Source organism: Anastrepha ludens, chromosome 5 (genome assembly GCF_028408465.1).
Source record: "Anastrepha ludens isolate Willacy chromosome 5, idAnaLude1.1, whole genome shotgun sequence".
NCBI lineage: Eukaryota > Metazoa > Arthropoda > Insecta > Diptera > Tephritidae > Anastrepha > Anastrepha ludens.
The window spans coordinates 54035503-54049211 of NC_071501.1; the positions used below are offsets into that span (position 1 = coordinate 54035503).

The window sequence follows — 13709 nt, forward strand, 5'->3', positions numbered from 1 at the left end:
CAACAAAGTTATCGAGGAAGATTCGCCGCTAGTGAGTATGGGCATACCTCATTAGACTGGTATAAATTATTGTGGTACAAACACATGTAATTTAAGTCAGCTCTATTCCCGCGTTGCCAAGATATGTTCATTTATACCAGTTGCTTCATATATTCGCCACTTGCTAATTCTTTGCGAAAAGAGGCCTAGAAGCAAAACAAATGACGCTGTTCAAAAAACGAACTGTGGGAAAGGAAAATAGGGTGACTTTAGTAACCCACACGGGGAAGAAAGTTCACAAGGCATTACTTAATTCAAGTAGTAAAAAAGTTTATATATATAATAACATGAGAAATTAAAAAGTTTATGAAAATAAAATTATTCTAAAAGAATAAAGCACATAGTAATAAATCATAGCAAAAACTGCTAAATATAATGGGCTAAATCTGCCACAAAAAAAGTTTGAACACAACATGAGATAATATTGCCTATGCAAAAATGTATGAAAAAGACGAACAGGTTACTAAAGTGGCAAACTGGCCTCAAATTTAGACAAAGACCAATATTTTTGCACACACTTTTCTATCTTTTTTCTTCTTCTTTATCGACGAAGTTTCAACAAGACCACGGGACATAAGCATGCATTAGGATAAAAAAAAGTATGAACCATTTAAATAATAAAATTCCTTCCAACTTGTCAATAATTAACTTCTCGAAATTGGGGACGGAAATATGACTTACATTGGCATTACGCCTATATAAAAAATAGTAAAACTGAAAACAAAAAGTAAGAAAAATAATTTGTAAAAGACAAATGATTACAAACAAATATTTAAGGAAAAATTAGATATTAATTTAATTATAATGTCTTTTCCGTCCCTGAAAATAAAGTAATAGCATTTAATAAACCTTGTGGAGCAATCTTTCGATAGGCCAAAACTAATAATTATAATTGTTTCCGAAACATAATACGACAGATTACAACTACGACTCTCCGCTGGCGACGCTCGCACGTGGGGATGTTGGATCCTGAACAGGCACTTCAGTTTAGTCCATGTAATGGACCTTAACTACTTTAACATAGCATTGAGGGAATTTTAAAATTGAGCGAATCATCGCGGCACGATATCAAAAGCTTACGCCTATTATTAATGCAATCTTTGTTCCAGATGATTAATTTGTGCTTGCTATGTGAAATGTATTGATTGGACCACGACGTTTCGGATAACTTGGAATAATGTATCTGCCATAAGTTTTACTCTCAGATTCCCAACATCAGGTATGAAGAGATAGGTTAGATTAATATAAAATACTTAATCTAGTATCTTTTACGGTTTTTAATCAACAGAACACAAACAATAGTAAAAATGAAATGTACAGATGACGTCACATCCATCAATCGCTTACAAATGACGGTCGCAAAGTGTTGTGATGTTTAATTCTGTAATAATTCGTTCATGCCCATACAGTACTCGAATAGTTTGGTCAAGCCTTATTTTAGACAGGCTGCTTGCGTAGTGTATTCGCACTATAACTCTCATATCTTTGATCATCGATAGGTTTTATTAAAGGAATTCATTAGTCATTTTTTTCATTAATGCGGTTTTACAAGTGTCAGTTTTCGAAGTATGTTTTACAAGTGTCGTTTTGAATAAACATGGGGCAAAAAGTTTCGCGTACTGATTTTGAATGGGTGTATACTGAAGAGCCCCACGCTTCGCGACGTAAAATCATTTTGGAAAAATATCCGCAAATTAAAAAGCTTTTTGGATATGATCCGAATTTTAAATGGGTGGCCGGTACAATGGTATTGCTTCAATTGCTCGCACTGTTTGTTGTAAAAGATTTATCTTGGACCTTGCTTTTGATAGCAGCATATTGTTTTGGAGGAATATTGAATCACTCACTTATGTTAGCAGTCCATGAAATATCGCATAATTTGGCTTTTGGACATAGCCGCCCAATGTATAATCGTATTTTGGGCTTTATCTGCAACCTGCCAATTGGACTGCCTATGTCGATTTCTTTCCGCAAATACCACCTTGAACACCATAGGTAAGATAACTTCAAGCGATTTGTGCGAGGGAGGTGCAACTACATCTTATCGTTTAAGCGCAGAATGCGTTTCATTAAAAGGCTAGCAACTTTTAGAAATATCAACTAGGGACATTACAATGACTAACGTCGTGGATAGAATGCCGACAATAAAAAGGCAACGTGAAAATACATAGTAACATAAGTTATTTCTAAAACCATGCAGCAACCTATGCTTCATATGGGCCTCTCGATCCAAATTTCCCAATTTTTCCCTACGTTTTTGCTTGTTTTAAGCGAATGAAGGCACAGAATTTTAATGAAAGCATAGGAAGTCCTTGAAATTTATCTAAAACTCATAATTTTATTTAATTGAACAAATCCTTTTTATTTTTTCAAAACTGGAACTCATCACCGCTTCGGAAATTGTGGAACGATGTGGTTAACACTACGAGTAATTAATAGAGCTTTTTTACATTTAGGCGACATTACTTTTGTTCAGAACTCCTTTTCCCAAAGGCTACTTTTTGCTGTAGCAGAATACAATTACCGGGAATGCTAATGGAGTGACAGTTCTTGGCCGGATCGTTCCGGTAAAGCAGATCCGACTGTTATTATTGCTGTTGTTGTAGCAGTAACTTTACCCTTCCAGTGTAGTGTAATCACCGGCGGTCTTCGTCTAGCTCATCTAACGGTAAGACCAGGAAACTTGCTGTTTCGACAGATTGGGTCCAGAAGGAGAGGGGTGTTATATGAGTGGGTTTGATGAGTCATGTGAAAAGGTGGTTAGTGTTGTGCGGGGTGCAGAACTACTTTCCATTAACACAATTCGGCCTTTTCATAGAAAAGTATTGATTATTTAGTTTCTTGGGCATTTTACTTTTGCTTCTACGCTTTCCTTCACATTTCATTGATTATATTTATATCAATATTTAAGATATTTAGAGAAAACCCCTGCTCCCATTCCCCCATTCCATCTTGGAGCCGTTAGTGAAGACAGAAGTAATAGCCTCGGTACAGTTTTCCCCCTTGTTCCAAACCTGCCTGCTTGGAAAGATTGCCCTGGCACGACCCTCAAACTTCAGTTTGCGGATAGAGGGATCTGTACGAAGTTCAGAGAAATACGGTGCCAAAAAGGCTACCAAGTTCCTTGAGAGATTGCCTCCAGTCGCTATTGCATTCACCCAAAATGGGACATTACGCTGCCAATTTTACTTCTGTCGTATTTCTTTTTTGGATTCATCATTTGTAGTATATTTGAGTAATTTTGCTTCATTTATAACAAAAATATAAAGTTTGATTTTTTCTTTTTTGAAAATTACCGTTATATGGAAGTTACGAATAAATTTGGATACATTTTTTTGAAAATTATGGGTTCAATTTATTTTTGTTATACATTTATCGTTTAATTTTATCTATTGCTTAAATTAACGTTCTTATGCAGCCCTGGTCCCATTCTCGAAATGCGCAATATTATCGCCGGGCGCATTGCAATATCTTTGTAATGTCGTCATTATGAGGAAACTTTTCGAGAAAAGAAAGCAATATAAGACATCATCCTTTATAAGAACTTATATTTACTGGCGAATGATCATTCTATCTTGGTACATTATTGGCTACGCCACTCTGTTAGTTGTTCTGATTCTTCTGGATCTGATAAAGAACAAAGACTCTGATGTTTTGTGAGAGGTAGAAACTATCCCGAAAGAAATTGAGCGTAGAAACAAATATTGAAGATAGATGGCCAATCGAAAGACAAAGATTCCTCTTATGACTATTTCCCATCATGACCCGTTTATTGTTTGCTTGATGTCGAAGAGGAAGTTTCACCTTATACGAGAATTTGTACTCCTGTTTTTACCGAATTCGAAATTGATGTGGATTTTTGGTTGATTTAATCTGTTTTTAAGCTTAAAATATTAAAAAATTGTAATATATCACATGTAAACCAAAAATATTTCTATGGAACTAAAAAAACAAATTTATTGCAGGTATCAAGGTGACGAAGGGGTGGATACGGATATTCCTACTTTCTTAGAAGCAAAACTCTTTGATACAACTTTTGGAAAATTTATCTGGGTTTGTTTACAACCCTTTTTTTACATTTTTCGGCCTTTAATAATAAATCCAAAACCACCTACTGGACTAGAAGTTGTCAATACTATCATACAGATAATATTTAATACAATTGTCGTTTATTTCTTTGGATGGAAAGCTCTAGCTTACTTAGTTATTGGATCTATACTAGCAATGGGATTGCATCCGGTGGCTGGGCACTTTATTTCGGAGCATTACATGTTCGCCAAAGGTTTCGAAACGTACTCCTATTATGGGCCACTTAATTGGATAACGTTCAACGTTGGATATCATAATGAACATCACGACTTTCCTGCTGTTCCAGGTTCGAGGTTGCCTGAAGTGAAACGTATCGCTCCGGAATTTTATGACACAATGCCACAGCATACGAGTTGGTCACGGGTGCTTTATGATTTTATTACCGATCCTGCTGTAGGCCCATACGCTCGTGTCAAACGTCACAAGCGCGGACTTAAGACGTAAGTTAGGCAATAAAAATGGAAAATTTCCTTGAGCGCATCTAGTATAAGTGATATTTTTGAATATAATTTGCGCATTTTTATTGAAAAAGCCACCTAATATCACCTAATTCATATATATATGTAAATTTGCAAATATAGTTTGAAAAATGTATCCCTAAATTGAGTTATAAACAGTATTTTTTTGTTACTTCACTTAAATATATAATATTATGTATCACTTTTATTTTCTATTCCATAATATTCACTTGAATTATAAATCATGTAAATATGAACTATTTTCAAATACCAAATATAGATATAATGAAGCTAAACTGTGTACTAGTATGAATCGTTCAAATTATCGTAAGACTTTAAAAACAAAGAAATATATAATAACGTGGAAAAAACTTTAACTGAACCATTTGTGTAATTATGAAGAAGTATTTTGTATTCACATATAATATAATATTATGTAAAGTATTCTATTTGCTAAATAAATGAAATGCACCATGCTGATTTGTAATTTGTTAATATTTTTTCACTGGCAAATTAAATATAATATATGGGCGTAGGTATGTATGTATATAAAAATGCAGCAGTGCCGAACTAAAACATCCACACTATTTCCGCATTTTCCAAACATTTATGGGAAGTATTTATTCTGTTACAACAAAATAACATGGTAAAATGTTGATTTCACTTAAATATAAAATAATACATGCAGGGTGATCCATATAGTATTTACCTATATGGTATATGGGTATTTCCAAACTGGCGTGACGTGACATTTGTATGACTAAATGTAAAAAAAAAAAATGCTTTACTTAACATTTCGAAATATTTTATATGAATAGTTGCATTGTAATAAAGGGGACTTTATTTTAGTAAACAAGTTACCGAAATTTATTAACAACACTAAAGAATATAAGCTGGCGTGACGTTACAAAAAACGGAAGTCCCCCTTATCTTGAATTTTGAAAAAGCATAATTCTTCGAATTTTGTAAAACTATTCGAGTGAAACTTTTTGTCAGGATATTTAAATATTTAAGGTTCACATTCCAAATTCCTATGTTAAAAAAATGGTTTCGGTTTTTTTTTTACCACACAGTCTCTGGCGTGACGTTACCTGACGTTATGTTACTGAAATTTATATAAATTATTTTTTTTGTTGATATACCAATTTTTACATTTTTTGGAGAAATTTCAAATAGAAGGGGTGTATGTAGATATTCAATTCGGTCTAGCGCTGTGATTTTGATGTTTTGAGAAAATAAACGAAATAAATAGGCACATAACTTTTGACGCTTAAAAATAAAACATGAATTTTATTTCAAAAATACGATTTTGTTTATTTAAATATTCCAAGTTAATTTTATTATTATACAACACTTTTGTGTCTCGGCTGCTTTTATTTGCCTGTCTTCGCTGCTTGATAAATGATGAATTTTATGTATTCCAGAAATTTTCGGCAACTCATTCCACTTTTCTATTAGCATATATAGGGCTGATTGGCTTCTGGGCTATATTCTTTGGCACATTCATTTTTCTTTCTCAGGCGAAATGTTTGTTGTCTTTTACAATTTTGTTTTTTTATTGCATCACTTTTATGCTTGCTCGATTCTAACCTTTTTCTGTACTTTGATGCCCTCTCTTTTGCTTTTAAACGGCTTCTCTCCAGCCGCAGTGGGTCAGTTTTTAGTTTTTCCCTATAGCACTTTGAGTATTTTTTACAGTTACTTTATCAACTTTTATTAAAATACCAAATTATTTGCATCTACAATCGCCAGCGCAGTTATAATAAGACTAAATAGCATCTGTATGGCGTGACGTTATTGATGAATATCTTTTAAAAGTAAATGCAAAATTTACCGTTAATTGAAACGTCACTGCTCTTTTACACTGGTTTTACGCCTAGTTGTTGTTATTGCCAAATTGTAGCTATTAGAGTTGAATTGCAGAGTTACTCTTAGAAATTTAAACAGCAAAGAGAAAACGCTCTTGTAAATAAAAAAACTGATCACCAAGTGAACATGAAATTTGTGGTCCGATAACTCAAGAACGCAATTAAGGAAAATTTTGAAAATATTACTTTTATGATATTTAAATAGTTTTCTTTAATAAATCAAGCAATTTTTTTTTGTTTAATCATAGTCTAGGTTTTCGGTTAAGGTAGACTTTTCTGTGGAAGTTCCCATATGTACTCGTATATCAGTATCATATCTCCGTGGAAAGAAATAAATCGCTTTATGCTTGAACAACGTTAGGAATTATTGCAAACTTATTTCCTAGGTCAATTTTGTTAAACCCAAACAACGCATTTTCATCTCGGCGGTTTTATTAAGAAGCAAAAGTGCCGCTTCTCGGTATTGAAAAATCCGCACTGCTCGTTGATTTGATTGAAGGGGATTTTTTGTAGCCAAAAATTGAAGAAGTGAATTGTACTATCTTTGATTTCAGCACCCACACAGCCCATATTTTCTTCTTCTACTTAATTGGCGCGATAACCGCTTACGCGATTTTGGCCGAGCTTAACAAAGCACGCCAGTCGCTTCTTTCTCGTGCTAACCGGCGCCAATTGGACACACCAAGTGAAGCCAAGTCCTTCTCCACCTGATCTGGTACCGCATCGAATACTTTCAAAGCCGGAACGTTTGTATCTATTCGGACGACATGACCCAGCCAACGTAGCCGATATTTAAAAGACTAATCCCGCAGTAATTGGCACAGATTGCAGGATCGCCCTTCTTATGGATTGGGCGTATCACACTTAAATTCCAATCGGCAGGCATGCTTTCATCCGACCACATTTTGCATAGGAGCTGATGCATGCACCTTACCAGCTCCTCGTCGTCATGTTTGAATAGCTCAGCCGGCAGTCCGTCGGCGCCTGCGGCTTTATTGTTCTTTAGCCGCGTTATCGCTATTCTCACCTCGTCATGGTCGGGTAGCGGAACATCAATTCCGTCGTCAACGATTGGGGTATCGGGATCTTCACATTCTCTGTGATATGCGCAGCTGTCACTATTTAGTAGGTTCGAGAAGTGTTCCCTCCATAATTTAAGAATGCTCTGGATGTCGGTCACCAGATCGCCGTCTTTGTTCTTATAGGAAAATGCCCCGGTCTTGAAACCTTCTGCAAGCCGCCGAGCTTTCTGGTAGAATTGGCCAGCATCTCTAGCTCCTCGCACTCATGTATTTCGGCCTCTTCCTTTCTTAGCTCTCTGTAGCGATCCCACATGGCTCGCGTTGCGCCCGATCGCAGCGTGGCTCTATAGGCAGCATGACATTCCTCATCGTACCAACTGTTTTTTCGGGCTCGCCGGAATCCGATTTCTTCGGAAATGTTGCTCCAATTCCTAAATGCACTCCACGGCTTCACTCGACGCCTTTTAACAACAATCTCTAAGGGAGTAAAGTAAACACCAGTATTCACAAATACCCCAGAAAATGTAGCAAGTCTTTGAGGTTACTCATTACCGGAGGATGTGGCGCAGCACGTCCATTACGGCGGTAATTAAAATCAATAATAACACAAGTTAACTGATAGTGTCGAAATGACCAATTAGCAGTGTGTGATGTGTAAGGGAAATAACGGTGGTCTTGCTGCGGCGTGTGGTTCTCCCGTAGTCGACCGTTCAACATGCCCTTATTTTTACCTTCTAATCACCAAAAGGTCTCATCTTAATAAGTGGCCAACGAATCAGCTGATATGACTAAAACGAAACAAGAAGTCTTGGATCCCTGCACGGGGAAAAGGGCCGCCGCTGGACATGGTTAAAAACTCGGAGGACCCGGGCAGCCCAGCAGTTTTAGAACCAAACTTTTCGGTATACCTTACCCACAGGTGGTAAAGCTGCCTTGCGTGAGAGGAAGCCGCTGTCTGGTTGTTCCTGGCGAATTAAACCTCTTGAAGGAAAGCCAAGCCCGACTAAAGAGGTGCAGAAGGCAGCGAAGAGGCTAAGCTCGATCGTTTTAAATAAGGATGCCGGGCATTAGTCCTTAATGGACGATCAAACTTAAGCCGAGATCAGTATGACGAATCAAACACTCGCAAAACGTCTGGCAACAATACCGAATAAATGAGGAACCAAAACAAAACATTAATGCCAACCGACAAGAAATATGAGTTGATACATCTAGAAATTATGATAGTCGTTAAATACAGGTATACAGTGTCTCAATAAAGAACTCCGACACCCAAATGATATGATTTTAAATAAATATATATTAAAATGCAAATCTAATGCGTTTATGTCTCACATTTACTTTCGTTCTTCAAGCGTATTTTTCAAAACTACAAAAACCATAAAAAAAACTTCAACTCATTCGTACATAGAAAATACAAACATAAGAACTTAGCGAAGTACAAGACAAAAAAGAACTCGTACTTTTATTTAAAGTAGAGTTTGGCGAATAATATTTCAGAAAAAATAATATAATTAATATTTAGTCGGCAAGTCTTTATTTTTTCTCACAGCATTCAGTCTTCTTGGCCAGCTTCCTGCATGTTAAAGGGTCGATTTTCCCCCACTCTTCTTTAATATCATCTTATAGGCCTTTCTTGTTCCTAATACCATGCTTTGTCAGTTGGTTATCCAAATAAGCCCACAGATGTTCAATTACATTGATATCTGGAGGTTTTGGAGGTGTTTCAAGTACTTTCAAGCGCCTTATGCTTCATAGATAACACTAGTTTTCACCAAAAATGGTCCTCGACCAAAAGGCGGTTTTTAAACTAATTTGAGGTCGCTGAAACCAAAAATGAATTTTATTTTTTTTTTTTCAAAGAACGGTTTCCGAGGTAATCCCAAAAAACCTGTTTTTTGGGCAATAGTGCAGTTATTACCTGCAATCTCGAAAACAGTGCGCGCCATTTCTTTGAAGTGCATAAATTTATCTTTATATTATATAGGACTATGAATAAGTTCGTGCGTTTTTTTTTCGAAATTTGAAACTTTATTGACGTAAAATGGTTACAAATTTAATATTCAAAATATTGTCCATCGCTTACTACTACTTTTTCCCATCTTTCTGGCAATTCACGGATTCCCTTTGTGAAAAATTCGGTCGGTTTTGCCGCAATCCACGAATCGATCCATTTTTTGACTTCATCGTAATTACGGAAGTGCTGGTCAGCCAGGCCATGTTGCATCGATCGGAAGAGATAGTAATCGGATGGCGCAAGGTCTGGACTATACGGCGGGTGGGGTAGGACATCCCATTTGAGCGTTTCTAAGTATGTTTTGACCACTTGTGCAACATGTGGCCGAGCATTGTCATGTTGCAAAATAACTTTGTCGTGTCTATCGGCGTATTGCGGCCGTTTTTCTCGCAGTGCTCGGCTCAAACGCATCAATTGTCGTCGGTAGACATCCCCCGTAATCGTTTCATTCGGTTTCAGTAGCTCATAATACACAACACCCAGCTGGTCCCACCAGATACACAGCATAACCTTCAGGCCATGAATATTCTGCGCCGACGTCGATGTTGAAGCATGGCCAGGGTATCCATACGTTGCCCGACGTTTTGGATTGTCGTAATGGACCCACTTTTCATCGCCAGTCACAATTCGATGCAAAAAACCCTTTCTTTTGTGCCGTTGAAGCAGTTGTTCGCATGCCATAAAACGGCGTTCAACGTCTCTTGGCTTCAATTCATACGGCACCCAATGGCCTACCTTTCGGATCATTCCCATGGCTTTTAAACGTTTGGAAATGGTTGATTGATCAACTCCCAAAGTTTTTGCAACCTCTTCTTGCGTTTGAGCCGGATCTTGATCGAGCAATTCCTCCAATTCGGTATCCATGAACTTTGGCGGCGCACCCTCGCGTTCTTCGTCTTCCAAGCCAAAATCACCACTTTTAAAGCGTGCAAACCACTTCTGGCACGTTCGCTCAGATAGAGCATGCTCACCATAAACTTCCACCAAGATACGATGACTTTCGGCTGCTTTTTTCTTCATATTAAAATAATGAAGAAGAATTCCCCGCAAAAACACATTATTTGGCACGAAATTCGACATTTTCAAGTGTGGTAAAAATATTGTTGTTTACGCTTCAAATAAAAAACTTATACTGACGTTTGTGCCTTACGACAGTAGCTCTCCAATGAATGTTTGGAAATGTGGATCGATGGAATAATAATCAAGTTACGCCATCTGTTGTAAAACCGCACGAACTTATTCATAGTCCATTATATCGATATAAAAATGTTTGCTCCAAAAAAAAGTTAATAAACCTTGATAATTTAATAAAAAACGTCAAAAATGCCTTTTTTTTTACTTTCAACAGCTGTTTTGCGAAAACTACGACTTCCATTGACACAAATTATATATTGCCATGTAGGTTACATGTGTCCCTTTCGAAATTTATGCACCTCACCTCAAAGAAATGGCGCGCACTGTTTTCGAGATTGCAGGTAATAACTGCACTATTGCCCGAAAAACAGGTTTTTTGGGAATATCTCGGAGACCGTTCTTGAAAAAAAAAAAATAAAATTCATTTTTGGTTTCAGCGACCTCAAATTAAATTAGTCTAAAAAACGTTTTTTGGTCGAGGACCATTTTTGAAAGTGAAAATTCGTAAACTAGTGTATTCAGCCGGGCAGCAGGTGACAGAGGATATATATACCATATACTATTAATTCCGAGCTCGGCATCGCCTGACCGGACAGATATGCCTTGACATTCTAAGGTGCTTTCCCTGCAGTCGATGCCTCCGTTGTCTCGCTCGCGACCTTTTCTGTGCACGTTGTAGCCATCCCTGGTTATCAGAGAACAGCTAGCGTGCAGTTTGGTTTCTTGGACCGCAGCTATTCAATAGTCGAACCTCCCGCCGGGCCCGAAGAGGATAAAGCAAGGTCTGACACAGGTTGTTGTCCTTTCGCCCTTTCTTTTTAACATCTATATCACAAGGCTCCTCCATCCATCAAAGGAAAATTGACTGTCTTCTATGTTGATGATGTTCGATAATGACGTTCGGCAATAATATCGAAGACTTGTGTTCCAGTGAACGTTTATCTCGCAAGCCTTTCTTGCTTTTTCACTGCGAGGAATTTCCAGCTTTCACCCACTAACTCCACGGCGACCCTCGTTGCCACCTGAACGAAGGAGGCCAAACTGCAGTTAAAGTTGAAAGTCGATAACATAACTAAAACCCCATAATTTTAGGGATCACCTTCGACATTTTGCTATCCTTCTCGGCGCATACAACCGCATTAGCCACTAAGGTCCAAAACAACAAGTAGGTTTTCAAAGCGCTAGCCGGTAGCACTTGGGGTAAAGACAAAAATGTTACTGACGACAATTAAACCGATTTTGCTGTCAGTTCTGGATTAATCTGCGCCCGTCTGGTCACCTAGCACTAGTGATTCGCAGTGGAGAAACCTTCGGGCCTATCAGAATACTGCCATCAGGATGACTCCTGGTGTTTCCTCTGCAATATCTGCACAACGATTAACGAGTATGGTAAGTTGCTTAGCGAGCAATTCCTGCTGGGTTTCTACCGTGGGAACCTCCTCTGCAGGTATTTGCTGGAGGCTGAGCTACCTCCCAGGCGATTCAGAAGATAGCTCTTCGACGATACTGACGAGTTCCAAGGCCAAACTGTTTTAAACTCCCGCCCCCGAATTCCGTCATCGGAGTCCCACCACCATCCATTGCAGGCGAAGAGATTTAGGGTACTTAAGTAAAACAAAACAAAATTTTTGTTTTTTTGGAAATATTTGAGGTAAATTTTTACCAACAAATTGCCAAAATATTAAAAAGAAAACTAACCACCAATAAGAGTTGCCAAAAAACTGAATAAATGCACCTCAAAAATAATAGGAATATGAATAAGTTCGTGCGGTTTTACAACAGATGGCGTAACTTGATTATTATTCCATCGATCCACATTTCCAAACATTCATTGGAGAGCTACTGTCGTAAGGCACAAACGTCAGTATAAGTTTTTTATTTGAAGCGTAAACAACAATATTTTTACCACACTTGAAAATGTCGAATTTCGTGCCAAATAATGTGTTTTTGCGGGGAATTCTTCTTCATTATTTTAATATGAAGAAAAAAGCAGCCGAAAGTCATCGTATCTTGGTGGAAGTTTATGGTGAGCATGCTCTATCTGAGCGAACGTGCCAGAAGTAGTTTGCACGCTTTAAAAGTGGTGATTTTGGCTTGGAAGACGAAGAACGCGAGGGTGCGCCGCCAAAGTTCATGGATACCGAATTGGAGGAATTGCTCGATCAAGATCCGGCTCAAACGCAAGAAGAGGTTGCAAAAACTTTGGGAGTTGATCAATCAACCATTTCCAAACGTTTAAAAGCCATGGGAATGATCCGAAAGGTAGGCCATTGGGTGCCGTATGAATTGAAGCCAAGAGACGTTGAACGCCGTTTTATGGCATGCGAACAACTGCTTCAACGGCACAAAAGAAAGGGTTTTTTGCATCGAATTGTGACTGGCGATGAAAAGTGGGTCCATTACGACAATCCAAAACGTCGGGCAACGTATGGATACCCTGGCCATGCTTCAACATCGACGTCGGCGCAGAATATTCATGGCCTGAAGGTTATGCTGTGTATCTGGTGGGACCAGCTGGGTGTTGTGTATTATGAGCTACTGAAACCGAATGAAACGATTACGGGGGATGTCTACCGACGACAATTGATGCGTTTGAGCCGAGCACTGCGAGAAAAACGGCCGCAATACGCCGATAGACACGACAAAGTTATTTTGCAACATGACAATGCTCGGCCACATGTTGCACAAGTGGTCAAAACATACTTAGAAACGCTCAAATGGGATGTCCTACCCCACCCGCCGTATAGTCCAGACCTTGCGCCATCCGATTACTATCTCTTCCGATCGATGCAACATGGCCTGGCTGACCAGCACTTCCGTAATTACGATGAAGTCAAAAAATGGATCGATTCGTGGATTGCGGCAAAACCGACCGAATTTTTCACAAAGGGAATCCGTGAATTGCCAGAAAGATGGGAAAAAGTAGTAGTAAGCGATGGACAATATTTTGAATATTAAATTTGTAACCATTTTACGTCAATAAAGTTTCAAATTTCAAAAAACCCGCACGAACTTATTCATAGTCCTATTAGCTGCAACTTGCTTGCAAAATCTTGGGAAAAACTCCGAGAAAAAGCGTATA

At 38.1% G+C, this 13709-nt stretch overlaps 1 protein-coding gene across 1 annotated transcript; it reads left to right on the forward strand.

The window, feature by feature from the left end:
- Positions 1 to 1490: 1490 nt before the first annotated feature.
- On the forward strand, positions 1491 to 5073 carry LOC128864030 (sphingolipid delta(4)-desaturase DES1). The gene is made up of 2 exons (XM_054103502.1): positions 1491 to 2034; positions 4005 to 5073. Exons 1-2 carry the CDS (start codon positions 1637 to 1639, stop codon positions 4570 to 4572), a joined length of 966 nt encoding a protein of 321 aa, XP_053959477.1. The 5' UTR covers positions 1491 to 1636; the 3' UTR covers positions 4573 to 5073.
- Positions 5074 to 13709: the final 8636 nt, after the last annotated feature.

Bases quoted from the DNA above. Each gene is read 5' to 3' on its own strand.
- LOC128864030 (XM_054103502.1), top strand. From the start codon at position 1,637: ATGGGGCAAAAAGTTTCGCGTACTGATTTTGAATGGGTGTATACTGAA. The intron at 2,035-4,004 runs GTAAGATAACTT...AATTTATTGCAG, and splicing joins TACCACCTTGAACACCATAG to GTATCAAGGTGACGAAGGGG.